Source organism: Myxine glutinosa, chromosome 11 (assembly GCF_964187855.1).
Source record: "Myxine glutinosa chromosome 11, kmMyxGlut1.1, whole genome shotgun sequence".
NCBI classification, from domain to species: Eukaryota; Metazoa; Chordata; class Myxini; order Myxiniformes; family Myxinidae; genus Myxine; species Myxine glutinosa.
In genome coordinates this window covers 110,362,362-110,378,704 of record NC_136271.1, presented here as the reverse complement: position 1 = coordinate 110,378,704, position 16,343 = coordinate 110,362,362, and the positions used below count along the sequence as shown (strand labels likewise).

At 46.7% G+C, this 16,343-nt stretch overlaps 1 protein-coding gene across 5 annotated transcripts in view; it reads right to left on the bottom strand.

Moving 5' to 3' along the window:
• The window catches only part of LOC137436992 (6-phosphofructo-2-kinase/fructose-2,6-bisphosphatase 4), a 182,287-nt gene that overhangs the window by 28,218 nt on the left and 137,726 nt on the right, over window positions 1-16,343 (bottom strand). For all 5 annotated transcript variants that reach the window (XR_013625026.1, XR_013625025.1, XM_068131271.2 and 2 more), the window contains exon 13: window positions 15,237-15,301. Coding sequence is in view for 3 of the 5 variants with exons in the window: in XM_068131271.2 (XP_067987372.1) it covers window positions 15,237-15,301 (65 nt within the window). In the remaining 2 variants the exon portion in view is untranslated. The remainder of the gene's footprint in view (window positions 1-15,236; window positions 15,302-16,343) is intronic.

The window sequence follows — 16,343 nt, the reverse complement described above, 5'->3', positions numbered from 1 at the left end:
TATGGTCCCTGGTTGAGTCGTTTAAGAGAAAATAGTTGGAAATAATAGCAAGGACCTGCGTAACCTCCACAGTAAAAGCCCTGCTTGAAAGAATGTCTCAGTTATTTGGATTGCATATAGACAACAGACCGCTGCCTCGATCGCTGAGGCCTATATATATTGTGATCTTCACACGACCCGTGACGCCTATGGGCTCAAACTTTTCGATATTTTATGATCCTTTTAACAGTCGCATTGGTAACTTTACTCTAAATGGAGGACTTGTAGAGAGGGCATGGCGATTGTGAATATGACACCTCAGAAGATAAACATGTGCAAGCCATTTTGCCATCACCTTTATCTTCTCCAGACCCTCAGTGGAAATCCAATGAACTGCTAACTTGGGTATTCTGAACTCTGTCAGAAATTCTTGAATTGTGATTATACAAGGATTTGGAAGCAAGAATTAGTTAAAAGAGTGATAATGTTCCCTCATCATCTGGTGAAAAGTCCAGCTAAATTGGGTGCATCACCCCCATCCATTTTTCCTCCCAGAAATGAGGATATCCATTACAAAACTGTTCTCAAGTGAGGCCAAGTGTTAATAAGAACTCGATGCTGGTGCACCACCTGTGTGAAGCCCTGGCAGGAAGGATTGAATGTAACAGCTTCAACAAGGTGATTCCAGAGATGAGAAAGGCAAGGAACAAAAGAGTTGAGGTATGCAGTCTGCCTGGGGTTCGGAGGTTTAACTAGAAGGAGATTAATGGAAGAATGCATGCATCTTCGAGTTACTGGGGTGTGTTGGAGGGCTAAGAGTGTAGAGGGAGCTAGACCAGAGCAGCGGTGGTGAAAAAACACAAGCCTCACACCTGCCTGCGATGTGAGAGCAACAGACCTTGTGCCACATCACAGCAGATGATAACAATGTTGAGAGCTCCAGATCAATAATAGAGGCAGATTTGATGCTGGGGTACCTGACCTTCATTATGGAGAGTAGTACTCCATAGACATAGAGCTTTAGCCAAAGGTCTTTTGAGCTGAGTACTGATTTTGTTTGAATGACAGAAAATGTCCAGTCTGTAGCTCGCTTTAGAAGTGAGCTTTGGTATATGGTAGGCATAGGAGAGGTATTGGTTGATAGTGAGAGCATGACGTTCAAGAGACTGAACCTCTTACAATGGCAGACAATGAACCAAAATATGTGGGTGCATTTGATGATTCTTCTGGAGTAGCAGGGTGAGATTGACATCATCCAGGATTGAAGGATAGGTTCTATTTATCAGACCAGCATTCAATCATTCCCAGACCAGCAGAAAGTGTCACAGCTGCTGAGTGCAAAGTTAGACGGGGATATTGTGAAACACAATGTAGAGTCTTCTGAAAAAAGGAAGAGAGGGTTTTCCAAAACATCGGAGAGGTCGGTTATGCAGATGAGTACCAAGACTTGGCATCTTAAGAGTGTTTTTTCTCATAAATGGACACTCCATGGATAATCTTTCATAGTCATAGAAAAGGTCACTCTCTGCCTATATGGTTTGAGACAAACAGCAAGTACCTTCAGCAATGGTGTAAATATATATGATTACCACTGATAGCAATACTCATTAATAAAGAAGAAAGCTTGTTACTTCCTCCGCCACCAAACGTGGATGAAGGTTATGTTTTCACCCCTTTCTGTCTATGTGTGTGTTTGTTTGTGTGTGAACAAGATATCTCAAAATGTTATGGACGGATTCGGACGAGATTTGGCAGAGAGGTAGCGTATGTGACAAGGACGAAATGGTTAGATTTTGGTGAAGATCCGGAGTCGGATCCGGCTACTAGTATTTTTAAAGTGATTCTTCATGATTGGGAGATAGGGCCAAAAACGATATATAGTAGGATGTCTCAAAAAGTTGTGGACAGATGATTTTGATTAAATGTGATTCTGTATTGTAATTTTCTGGTCTACCCTGGGATACAAAACGTAAACTCTTCACCTGGCGGAGGTATGCTCTCTACCGAGTGCTGTTCTAGTTTGTTTGTGCATTTGGTCCCTGCAGGAACAAGTGCAACCAGTCTTCGCATGGCCTCTCTTTCATCCAGAGAAAGTTTGAGGGCTATGTTTGGATAACAAAATTGACCCCAGGTAAAACCAGATAATTGACCTTCAGGCCTCGATCGGGTCTTGTAATTATAGACTGCCTGGGTTTTTTCCCTGGGAGTGATCGATTAATATGTATTGTGTAAATTGTATGTCGAGGTTGTAGTGATTTCTTGTGAACACGTATTTAATTATCATAGCGTTTACACTTGCGCCTGATATTAAAAAGATTGTGTAGTGAAATTATACCGAAGGTGAACCCAGGGAGTGCTCGCTTATCCCACTAAAAGGGGCGTCTATAAGACCCGGGACAACCGGGGCGCACGGACACTCCAGTGGCACTTACTGTGAAATAGTCCTGTAGTTTGAATGGTATGTACGCCCCTATATGCTGCGCTTGTTTTGTTTTACCTAATGATATTGGACATTGCCCATGTAATACTCTGATTCTAATGTCTGTTGCATGAATGTATTTTTACAGGATGTTACTTCAGATCTAAATGATATTAAACCTACCCAAGGGTCAAGTCGTGTCTGTGCTTGATTTTCACGACATTTAAAATCATTTAGATCGACGAAATGACTGAACACAAGATGATCATGGTACCGATTCTCGGTGCCGACGCTCAAGCCGAGGGGTCGGGATCGGAGTTCACCCACTGGCTCAAAACGCTGGAGAATTACTTCGCCGCTCACGAAACAGAGCCCACCGCCGCTGTGAAGCTGTACATGTTACAGTCGAAGGTCCATCACAGCGTTTACCGGAGCATTGCTCGATTTGAGACGTACGCTACGGCTCTGGCTGAGCTAAAGCGACTATACGTAAAGACACGGAGCGCCGTGCACGGCCGGCATCAACTCTCCCAGCGGCGACAACAACCATCGGAATCGATCGATCGCTACGCGCAGGAGCTGCGTTACCTATTGGCGGACTGCGTCCAAGAGGTTCGGACCCATGAGCAACTCCAGGATGACCTTCTCCGAGATTCTTTCGTCTCCGGAATTAATTCTGGAGTCTTGAGGCTCCGACTCTTGGAGACCGCGGAGCTGACATTTACGGAGGCACTACGGCTGGCACGTGTCTTTACAGATGCCCGTGAACAATCCACCGCTTATGACCACCCACGAGTCGTGGCGGGGACTTCTCAGCTCACGCGACCGGAGAGGGTTACCGCCGAGGATATGGGGGAGGACCCGACCACCACGGCCGAGACTCTGGGTGCTCCTGAAGCAGACTCCGCTTCCGGCCTAACTGCTGCTGCCCGGCGACGGCCTGACCGGTACGCGAAGTGTTATTTTTGTGGGAATCGGCAGCACCCTCGATCTGAATGCCCGGCTCGGGAGGCCATATGCCATCTGTGCTCCACCAAGGGCCATTTTGCAAAGGTCTGTAGGAAGGCCGCATGGGGCACGCGCACCCGCGCGACCTTGAATGGGCTTATCGCTGAGCCAACAGATCGAGCACCGGATGGGGCGCCTCACTCGGCTTTGATGAGCAGACCTCCTTCTCGCGGGTCTCTGGCTGCACGCACGACCTTGGTGAGATACACCGGGCCGCCGAAACAAATGGCGCGAATGCGACCGGCCGCGGAGCGACCGACCTTGACTGGCGTTCGAACGCCTCCTTCAAACAAGCGACATGCTCCTGCTTTGGAAACTCCTCTTGATGTGCGGCAAACGCAGCACGTGACTCGAGCGCCATTTGACGGCGGCTCTTACGAATTACATGCACTCACTCTGGCATATGAAACTGCAGATGGCAGTGATCCTTCTCGCGTGACTCGAGCGCCATCTGGCGGCGGCTCTTACGACTTACACGCACTCACTCCGGCATATGAAACTGCAGATGAGCCAACTATGCGCTTGTCACGAGGATCCTCCACGGGCTGCCCGAACGACCGGCAAACTGCAGCCGGCGTGGGAACGTCCTCTGACAGTGGGTATTACGATTTATATGCTCCTGCTGAGGCCCAACCTGCCGACGATGCCCGGAAGATTGCAGCCGGAGTGGGATCCACTCGCGAGGCGCGATCTTCTCGCCCGGCCGGTACAATACCTGCCGGGTCTGCCGGCCTTGCGCAGGCCATCATTCCGCTCAAGGTCGCGGGTGTTTTTGCGCAAGCTTTGATTGACACGGGGTCTACGGATAGTTTTATCGATCAACGACTAGTGCATCAACATGGGTGGCCGGTTCTCGGGACAACACGACGGATCTTCATGGCCTCCCAAGGACTTCGGTTGAGCACAAAAGGGGCATGTCGATTGAAACTTCTGATAAAGGGACGCACGTTCCCAGACGTGCATCTCATGGTATTACCTGCTTTATGTGCCGACGTTCTGTTAGGACTTGATTTCCTTGAGCGACATGGACGTTTGGAAATAGACTTCGGTGGGCCGGACACGCTTGCTGTGTGCGCCCTCGCTCAGATGGACATGGAGCCTCTCTCGCTGTTCCCCAACCTGACCACTGATTGTACCCCTGTAGCCGTAAAATCGCGGCGCTACTCTCGCGCAAACGCGCAATTCATTGCGGAAGAAACGGCCCAGCTCTTAAAGGACGGTATTATAGAACCCAGTAGGTCGCCGTGGCGGGCCCAAGTCTTAGTGGTGCGAAGTGAGGCCCACCGCCGGCGCATGATAATCGACTACTCACAGACGATTAATCGTTTTACCCAGCTGGATGCCTACCCCTTACCGGGGATGGATGCCCTGGTACGCCAGGTGGCCCTGTATTCCGTTTATAGCACTCTCGATCTGCGTAGTGCGTATCATCAAGTCCCCATCTCTAGGGCTGATCGCGTCTTTACAGCCTTTGAATCGGGTCAGCGGTTGTACCAGTTCACTCGACTCCCTTTTGGGGTAACTAACGGGGTCGCTTGTTTTCAGAGGGCTATGGATGACCTCGTTGCGAAGGAGAACTTGACCGATGTCTTTGTCTATCTGGACAATCTTACAGTTTGTGGGTATGACCAGGAGCATCACGACGCTAATCTGAAGCGCTTCCTCGAGGTCGCGCGGAAATATCGCCTAACCATGAATGCGGCTAAGTGTCGTTACTCTCTACGCACGGTAGATCTTTTGGGGTACACCGTGACCCATGGCTCTGTCTCTCCGGATAAGGAGCGTCTGCGACCTTTGCTCGATATGGCTCCGCCTAGCGATCGGGCTTCGCTGAAACGCGCTCTTGGGCTGTTCGCCCACTATTCAAAGTGGGTGCAAAATTTCTCCGCGAAGCTCCGCCCCCCCCCCCCCCCCCCCCCGTGGCCTGCGACACGTTCCCCATGGGCCCGGCCGCCATGGCGGCCTTCGAGGGCCTTAAAGCCGACATCGCTGGCGCCGCTGTAGCGATGATTGACGAGAGTGCCTCTTTCGTCTTGGAAAGTGATGCCTCGGATCATGCGATAGCGGCGACTCTCTCCCAAGGGGGACGCCCTGTGGCTTTCTTTTCACGGACTCTCACCTCCGCCGAGCGGAGGCATTCGTCTGTCGAAAAGGAAGCGTACGCGATTGTCGAATCAATTCGGCGATGGCGGCCGTACCTGCTTGGGCGGTGTTTCCAAATCGTCACGGTCCAACAAAGCGTTGCGTTTATGTACGACACCTTACATGCTCAGCGCATTAAGAATGAGAAAATCACCCGTTGGCGTATCGAACTTGCCGACTTCTGCTACACCATCAAATACCGCCCGGGGAAGGATAACCTGGTCGCCGACGCCTTATCGAGGCCGGCCACTTGCGCGGGAGTTGTAACTTTGGAGGGGCTGCGCACTTTGCACGGCACTATGTGTCATCCCGGGGTGGCACGTTTCGTGCATTTTGTGCGCAGTGGTAATCTGCCGTACTCGATTGAGGACATCCGCCGGATCTGCCGTGATTGCACTATCTGTGCGGAGCTCAAACCGCGCTTTTACAACCCTCCTATGGGGACGCTGGTTAGGGCTACTAGACCGTGGGAGCGCTTGGCGATGGACTTCAAAGGGCCGCTGCCGGTGTCGAGTAACTCTCGTTAGCTGCTCACTATCGTTGATGAGTATTCACGATTCCCCTTTGCTTATACGTGTGGGGATATGTCGGCTGCCACGGTTATCCGGTGCCTGCAGAATTTGTTTTCTATGTTTGGGTATCCGGCCTATGTGCATACCGATCGGGGTGCGGTGTTCCTGTCTCAGGAGGTGAGGGGCTACTTGCTCCAGAATAATGTCGCTTCGAGCTACACCACCCCGTACCGGCCCCAGGCGAATGGGCAGATCGAACGCTTTAATGGGATTATATGGAGGGCCGTCATGCTGAGCCTCCGGACCCTCGGCCGAGGCCTCGATAAATGGGCGTGGTCGCTACCTGCAGCTCTAAACTCGATCCGGGCTCTCCTATGTACCGCCACCAACCAGACTCCTCACGAAAGACTGTTCCACCACCCTAGAAGCTCGGGTAGTATCCAATCTTTACCCAGCTGGCTCGCTGGGCCGGGGCCCGCCTATCTCAAACGAGCGGTTCGCGCTAGCAAGTACGACCCCCTTGTTGATAAGGTGCGGGTCCTCCAGGCTAATCCCGAGCATGCTCGCGTGTTAACGGCGGACGGCCGCAAGTCTACTGTCTCCGTACGCCATCTCGCCCCATGTGGGGACGACGACAGGGATATCGACGAACCCATCTACGAGTCTATGGACTCTACCGAAGCTTCCTCTATGGAACTACTACCGTCACTTCCGTCGTCACCCACTCCCTTGCCAGAAGGCACTGGGGCGCCCCCTCCGACACCCACCTCCGGCAGCTATTCCGACGCGGGGGACTCCGGGCTTGGGGACGCCGTACCCGGTAGTTTCCGAACACGAACTGGCAGGGTAGTTCGCCGCCCCGACCGCTACGGGTGGACCGACTGACGTGGATTGACGTGACCCATCCGATTATTGCTGACGCTTGCTTGCCACCTGCCGAGCGGCAGTATAGTTCTAACGGCGGGGAGAATGTAGTGAAATTATACCGAAGGTGAACCCAGGGAGTGCTCCCTTATCCCACTAAAAGGGGCGTCTATAAGACCCGGGACAACCGGGGCGCACGGACACTCCAGCGGCACTTACTGTGACATAGTCCTGTAGTTTGAATGGTATGTACGCCCCTATATGCTGCGCTTGTTTTGTTTTACCTATTGATATCGGACATTGCCCATGTAATACTCTGATTCTAATGTCTGTTGCATGAATGTATTTTTACAGGATGTTACTTCAGATCTAAATGATATTAAACCTACCCAAGGCTCAAGTCGTGTCTGTGCTTGATTTTCACGACAGATTGCTTTACACAGGTTTATGATAACACCTCCGTGTTCAGGTCTCGGGTGAGTATGTCGCTTATACACTGCCTGGGGTTTCCCCGGGAGCAATTGAGTAACATGTTTCGTGAAGATCATATGTTGAGGTCATGTATATGCAAGTTAATAACAGAAATTGTGCATTCGCTTGGTATGTTTCTCCTCTACCTCTAATCCTCCCCGTCTCATTACAATCCGTGTTGATTTTTAAACTTTAATGTACCGTGCTGCGAAGATCGGCATGGAAAGATGCCCGCCAGAGCACTTCTGGTCACTCGCATCAATAGAGATAGCTCTGTAAAGAATCATTTAGGGCACATTGCGTCTCCAGATGTATTACAACACCACCGGGTTCATGCTCCCCCACCTGTAATCCACCCCGTCTCTTATGCGCAAATTACACGGCACAACTACTGATGTTAATTATTCGATTCTTTTTTTACATATATTTTATTTCGCATTCTCAGGTCATGAAAACAAACTTTGCGTGCAAGTGATCTGCCTCTGGGCTACCAAGATATTTTTTAATTCTGGCTTAAAGTCAACTTTCAAGGGAACTTCTGTTTATATCTTAACCAACCCTACTTGCATTATCAACCGACTAAATTATCAACCTAAATTATCAACCAACATAAATACTTGCATTATTAACCCTACTTGCTTAATGAACCCTACTTGCAACCTATCTTAACCAACCCTACTACATATAATTATAAATACTGCCAAATGCCATCAAAAATACCCCTTATGGGCAGAGGAATGCAAAGAGAATGGTAGTCTGCAGGTCACTTGAGACTACAGAGCAGACACGGGCTCAGTTGAGGATCAATGTGAAAGACAAGCAAGGTCCAGGTCAGCTGAGACTACAGAGCAGACATAGGCTCGGGGTGAGGATCAAAGTGCAAAACAAGCAGTCTCCGGGGCAGCACGTTGGGCACCCTTAAAAGGTGAAACATTTCGATGCAAGTCCAAGTGCCTTTTGCAATGCCCAAGATTGGTAATTCATACAAAACCACAGGGCCAATATTACCCAATTTGTCATGCAGGAAATATTTAAATACACATTTCATTAATTTCCCTGGGCAACGCTGGGTACTTCAGCTCGTATTAAAAAAAATTTTTATGGCATTTTGGCTGGCACAAAGCCTACAAGGCCACTCGAGGTGGGGACTACGCAAAGGAAAGAAAAGTATATAGATATTAGACAGAAAGGAGGAATCTATTGACATTCCTCTTGAATTGAGGTAGGTTGGGGTAGAGAGGAAAGCAAGATGCAGGTAAACTGTTCCAGAGTGATGTGCAGTACAGAGAAAGAAAAAAAAAAAAACGAAGAATACCTCATAGTCTTACACCTCGGGACAGATATGGTGTATGAATGGGAAAAAACTGCCAAACGTGTAGAGCGACTGAAAATATGCGCAGGTGGAACAATCTGTGAAAGATCCTCAGAGCACATTCCATGATAATATCGATAGAAAAGGCTCAAGGAAGCAACAGAGCAGCAGACAGAGAGGTTCCAGGGATGATGCCAACTCCTGTCCCACCAGAATGGCAGCACATCGCTGGATTCTGTCAAGAAGAGATAGGTGACAGGTTGGGGCACCAACCCAAATATGGCAATGATACTCCGTGACAGGTCGTATCGTGGCCTTCTATAGATGGAGAATAGCAGCTTGAGAAAGGTATCACCGAGCATGAAATAAGCAGCCAAGGTGCTGGGAGGCTCTTTTAGCGATACCAGAGATGTACTTTTCCCAGCTGAGGTTTGAGCCGATATCCAATCCAAGCAGGCGGACAACAGGAAGTTCCTGCAAAGGTGAAGAATCAATAGACAAGATTGGAAAACAAGGTGATCTTGAACAGGACACAGACAACAAGTGGGTCTTGTTTTGGTTACAAGTAATAAGCCAGTCTTTTCCCCAGTTTATCACACTCTCAAGATCCTGATTGAGAGTGGTACTGGCATGGTCACGGCGAGGACGAGACGAGGTTCCTGGGTAGGTAGTAGGTGGGTAGGTAAAGGCTGGTAAAGGTAGTAGGTGGGTAGGTAAAGGCTGGTAAAGGTAGTAGGTGGGTAGGTAAAGGTAGGTTCCTGAATAGGTAAAGGCTCAATAACTGCTAAAATACAGTATCTATATTTATTTTCACACCCCACACCTGTTTCCACAACATAAACAGAAGTCCAAATTAATCCATTGCAGAAGTTCAAATTAATCCATTGCTGATTTTGAATGATTCCTTTGGTAAGCAAAGCACAAATCAAATGCGAGTGCCAAGTCATTTACATTCAGTCACTCAACAGCTGCTATATTTTCTTTCTCCTACAGCAGTGGTTCCCACACTGGGGGTGTTGTGGGGTGTGAGGTGGGTACAGGGTGGAGGGTGGGGGGTGGGGGGGGGGGGGAGAGGAGGTGGGGGGTGCATGAGGCCATATGAAAAAAAAAATCATTTTGATGTCGAATTTGGCTTAAATATTTGCAAATTGATAAGAGTTTGTGTCCGAGCAGGGTTGTGAGATGTAAATGTGTTGTCTTGTGCTCTGATTTAATCACTGATCATATCAAGTACCCAACTAGTTAACCCTTATTGCCAAGGAGGGTGTCATCTTCTTGCTTAGGGATGGTATGAATAAATTTGCTTTTGTTTTACTCGTACACCCGCTAACTACGGGAGGGGCAGAAAGGGTCACTCCTCTTTGGGGTATATAGATTACAGTCGACCTATGGTCTGGTCTCAAGAACATTGGGTGTGTGTTCATTTACCAAGTTTCTTGTGGGGAGATCGCCAAGTGGTTTAAGCATTCGAGCAAGCACTCCATTCAAAACCGTTAAAGAACGGCTGGCTAGGCAAGCGCTAGCTAGCTGCTTGGTAAAGGAGCACACCCCGGGCTTCCTCTCTTTCAGTTTCATTTCAAATAGAAGGAGCGAGTTTCAAAAGTTCACAACGAAAAACGTCACGTTAACGCCAGGAAGGGTCATGTTATTAACCCAACACGTATGGGGTACCTAGAGTACAGTAGATCTTCGCTCAGTTCTGTAAGTAAAACTTACCTCACGCATGTCGGGATTCCTCCAAATTTCTTCATTTAGTGTTATAAACAGCATTAGCGACTGTTTAAAAAGCAAATCATATGTGTTTGTGGTTCATAACATTCATTACTGTTGATTAATGTTCATTACTTCTGGTAGAGGACGTTGCTCCCACGAAAACGCCATGATAAGCTATGTATACACGTTGACTCGCCGGAAAAACCCCTTGGGGAGGTGGGATATTATTGGTATTAATATTGTTTTGTAATAACATTAATATTACGCTATTATCGTTAGTTTTGTTATTTGAAGTGGCCTTGGAAAAACGCCATGATAAAGCTAACTTATACGGCTATACACCTCAACACACAACCCATTGACGGCAATGGCGGGGAAAACCGCTCGGGGGAGAAAACCCCCTTGGCGAGGGGGGGGAAATGAATGCGCTACAACCTTCATTATGTAACCCTTGGTCATCCTGTCAAGTTTGGTTGAGATTGGATAAGTAACGACAATGTATTGGCGTCAAAAATTAATCAGACAGACACAAATGGCGTATTTTCGTATGATTAATGAAGGTTAAAGACATGAAGTACTATTTTCATTGTGAAAAAGATGGAAAGATATGAAGTAAAGATATGAAGTACTACTCTTCTTCAAAGATGGCGGCACGCACAGATGCAGCGGATGATGCTATTTACGGGCGAACATATTTTACAGCCGTCAGGCACTTTATGACATCGGAGCTGGGTGTAGACAACTTAAATTCAGCAGGAATGATCTCATCTCCGACATAGCCAGAACACCGGGATCAGTGCTGCTAACATACCCAGCCGGAAGTCGACACAGACCGCGACGAGAACGTAAACAAAAGCGGGGCAAGCGAGCATCGATACATGCTCGGCAAAAGAGTGCTCCCCACAGAGCCTCCCTTCCAAGCATTTTCCTGGCCAACGTTCGGTCCCTGGCAAACAAAATGTTTGAGATCAGATCAAAATGAATGAAGATTCACCTCACAGAAAAGGATAAAGGACTGCTGTGTTATGATCTTCACGGAAACCTGGCTAAACAGCGGTATTCCCGACACCGCCATCCAGCTATCAGGACGTATGGTCTCTCGTTCCGATAGAACAGCTGACAAAGGAGGCGGATTGGAAGAGCAAAGGAAGGATATCTCAAAAACAGTTTTTTTATTATAGTGATTCTTCAATGGTCATTGAGAGATAGGGCCAAAAACGATACATTGCATGATATTTCAAAACATGGACGGATTATGACAAAACTTGGTGGGTGAGTTGGGTAGGTGACAAGAACAAGCCGATTAGATTTTGGTTCAGGTCCAGATGCAGATTTGGCCCATCAGTGGGATACAAAACGTAAACTGCTCAGCCCGGAGAAGGTATGCTCTCTTCCGAGTGCCGTTCTAGCTGGTCATTGCATTGTGTGGTGCGAGAATTGCTCCCTCGGCCACCCAATGTGGATTGCTGCAATTGTTGGTGAGGTTGGGAAATGTCGAATGAATGAGGGCAGCATGATCCAAAGTATGCACATTTCAGGCGTCAAATCAACACCATAATCGACATTTGTTAGTTCACCATTGATGATGGTGTGAGTCGTCGCTTTTGATGAATCTCTTCCCTTCGTTGGCGTGCTTACTAATCATTGTGCATTGTGCGATGGCAGTGTTGGTGAAAATGGGTGGTGAGCAGGTGAGCTGGTGCCAATGAAGGCAAAAACCTGCCCAGAGAAGCTACTAAAGTGATAGTGTTGGTACCTTGATAGGGACCATAGGTACCCTTTTGAAATTGCTAAGATTATTATTATTCTGATTCCATGAAATTTGTTGGCGACCTACAGGTCACACCTTTCATCGTAGGAATTTGAAACTTTGACCATGTATGGGATACCATCTGACTTGATGCATATCCTAAGTATGACGTCATAGGTCACGTTATGTGGCGGCCATGTTAGATTTAGTGAAAATCTTAAAAACCTATCTCCTTCATTTTTTGACCTATTGAGTTGAAACTTGGCGCACATATACTACACCCCAAGGCGAAGAACGCTCTTTTCTCCGATTTTTAATTTTTTGCTTAATTAGTCTATGGCACGCCAATTAAAAAAGTGCTGACTCTACATTTTATTATTTAATTAATATTGTGATGCCTGAACTTTGTATCGACCTACAGGCCAAACCGTTGGTCAGATGAACTTGATACCTTGACCAATTATAGTATGTCACTTGATTGGATGCATATCATAAATATGACGTCATAGGTCACGTGACATGGCGGCCATATTGGATTTCATGAAAACCTTTAAAATGCATCCCTGCCTTCATTTTTCAATCGATTGAGTTGAAACTTTGAACACTTGTAGTACGCCATGTGATTGGATGCATATCCTAATTATGACGTCATAGGTCACGTGACATGGCGGCCATATTGGATTTTTTGAAAACCTTTAAAATGGATCCCTGCCTTCATTTGTCGATCGATTGAGTTTAAACTTTGACCACTTCTAGTATGGCACTCGATCGGATGCATATCCTAATTATGACGTCATAGGTCACGTGACATGGTGGGATGGAGCGGTATGGTCCCCGGATCATCACTGCCCACAGTTTTGACACATAGAGGTGTGTTCTATCCCTCTACCCCTCTTTATCACTATGAGCATCGTTGGCTGCAGGTGCAGTAAATGCAACGTGAAGTCTTGTGCACATATGTGCCTATGTGCACAAGTTCAAAGTCCAAAGTGGACAGTGGACATGGCTGTCTGCAGATGCTGAGCAGTGATGCCTAAATTTGTGCCAACACTGACTTTCATGGGCGCATTTTTTCACGAAGTAGAGCTGCCCTGACTGACCTACAGGTATGGTTTGGTGTCCGAGTGCCCTTCTCATAGCCGTAACCTAAAGAGGTTTCCCCACAAGGCAGTGGGGATCTGTTACACTGGACAAAGAGCCCATACTAGGTACTGTCGGTCTGAGCCAGCTGAGCCCGGGACTTGCAGAGAGCAGGGTCATGACTCCTTGAGGTAGCTGAGAAACAGCTACCCTGCTACCCTACCCAGGTGTAGAAGGTGCTGTATTACCCAGTTGTTGAAGCCATTGGCATATTTCTCACCGTGCTCGTCAATGCCGCCACGCCATACTCGCATATTTTTGTGTAGCTCATAAACGTGGAAGTGCAGCCATAGAACAGAGCGTTTAATGCATACATCTGTTATTTGTGCCCGTGAACCATGCTTTTCTACTGGCAGGATTCAGCAGAAGTCGCCACCAAGTAAAATTACCTTGCCACCGAATGGAAAATACTCTGCATCAGATCACATAACCTCCGGTCCAGTGCCTCAAGTATATGATGAGGCACCATTGGTGCTTCATCCCACATCTATTCAGAGCTTACCAGACTGATGAACATGCCAGAATACATCGCTAAAGTACCAAATCAGGAGATCGTAAAATCGCCAAAAGAACTAAAGTTAACTTTGCATCGTGCATAAATAAATGTACTGCCCTGTATACTATACAGTGTTTAAGAGGCAGCGTTAAAGTGTTACTAGGTTGTCGAGTTTGCTTTCAACTGCTATGCGTACCATCTATAAAAATGGCAACGCTCACTGAAGAAGGAGGAAGATGAAAAGGTACCGCCAAGTTCGACCACTTCCACAAGAGGTTTATTTTCATTTAAATATGTTGGGCAATTGTTTTTTTTTAATTTATTTATACATATGTGTATTTGAATACAACTGTCATTAACCAAAAAAGGGTAATATCAGATGTAAAAAGCGAAATGTAATATGTGTGGGCTTACAACAGCACCAACATTGTGGACATATAACTTTCCTAATTACAATGTGGGTGGAGTCAGGCCAGCTGTCCAGCCAAAAGATTTTGACCAGAAGGCTTCAGATGCACACAGACACCAGACAGCTTCATTACATTTTAATATATAGGATATGCTCCCTGTCAAGGAACTTCAAGGCAGGAGGAGGCCATTTGGCCGATCAAAGTCTGCGCTAGCATTGTCAACTTAAGGTCGTTTGCCTTTGCTCTGTCCTTTTTAAATGCTGAGGTTATTACTTGGCCAGGGTTCGGACAACCAACCTCCCAGACACACAGCGGACACATTAAACTTTACCGATTATGCCACTGAATCTGATTCATGCAACTGATGATGACGTCAAGCACCTAAAAGGAACAGATTTTGGGTAAAGCTCCTTTGTTGAAGAACATTAGATGTTTAACCAAGTGGCCCTTGCCATTCATAAGGAACTCATAAGGAATAAGAACAATGTGAGCTCATAAGGAATCTGAACATAGTGATTATGGTGCAAATATCCAAAATCCATACAGCAGAACAAAAATTAAGAATGGCCCAAACTGCCATTGATCAAGGATGCGAGATAATATAATCGTAAAGGCCTCCAGCTTCCCCATTCCCACGCTCCCACCTCCAAATCCATCACTGCTTCCTAAATGCACATTTATGCATCAGTGCACAATTTTTACATCCTTGCCATATAGGTGCAAATAGACTCATTATCTGTGATATGGCTAGCTGAGGCCTCAATGCAACAGCAAAGGAAATCTGATGCTAGTCATTTGTACAGATAATCATAGAGAAAATGTCAATGCTAAGAAAGCACGACCCCCAACCACTGCTATTTCCGCATTGCGAAATGCTTGAAATACGACGCATCTCCAACAGCTTGAATTTCTTAAAATTAGGCAAACAAACTTTCCTTTAGTGAATAGACATAATATTTAAAAAATAGTTTATGAAAATATTAAACAGCAAAATGAGATGCAACAATGTGGTGGACATACATTTGGGCGATCTCGATGAGTGTCCACAGCATCCACATTCAGGTGGAAGTGCTCCTCACGACACCCTGTGAAGGTGAACACAAGAAACTGTGTTGTGAAGGGAACACAATCAAAGTGCTTCTCAACATTTCATAGCAGGCATGGGTCAGCCACGCATGCTACCCAACTCGATTGCTACAATGATAAAGAGCACAAGCATGATTTCCAAGCATGAGCCACCGTTTTTGTCTGAATCTCACTGTTATTCCACCCCAGAGCATGGCAAATTTGATTGGTCGAGAAAGCGTAAAGTTTTGCCCAAGTACTGCTAAACTGATGGTTTTTTGAAGTGCAAACAGGGCAATTTATGTTCTATTGTGTTCATATATAACAACACAACAACAACAGGCATTTTAAGGCCATTTTCCCTGTAAGAGCGGGGGTTAGCCTTGCGGTCCCCATGACAATCTTCTCCAAATTGTCATGGTTCCCTGTTTGAGGCAATGTTTTTATGGCCGGATGCCCTTCCTGACGCCAACCCTTTGAGTCACCTCTTACGACACGCAGGGATACGGTGTACCTATTCTAAACCGGGGTACACACCGGTTGTGTTCATATATATCATTCAATTGAAATAAAATAAATGTTTAAAAGGCTATAAAAAAACAAACCAAACCATTTTTTCGGAAGTTTACCACCACTGATGCACCTTCTTTTACACCATGTCATTGAACACATTTAAATTGTTCTTCATGCCTATTGTTTTGGGTCTTTTATAACGTCCATGAACACAGCAAGTTTCCCATTTGAAATGATTTACAATTTTGTTTGATTGCCGGACCGCCAGACAATGAAGCAATTCCTTTACCAGTGCTGTGCATTTACCAGTGCTTTTCCAGTGCTTTACACTCAGCATTACATTCTGTACAATCTACCAAATTTAGAGCCAAAGTACTGCTAACCTGCAGGTCCGTGTTCCAATTCATACAGTCCTGACATGTTCAACAGTGTTCAAAATATAAAATTAAATTGAAATTAAGTAGATCCTCAGAGACTGGCGTCTAACAGACAGACAGAGTGAACCAATTGCTTCACCCCACTTTGCACTATGCATGGGCAGGGTAATTA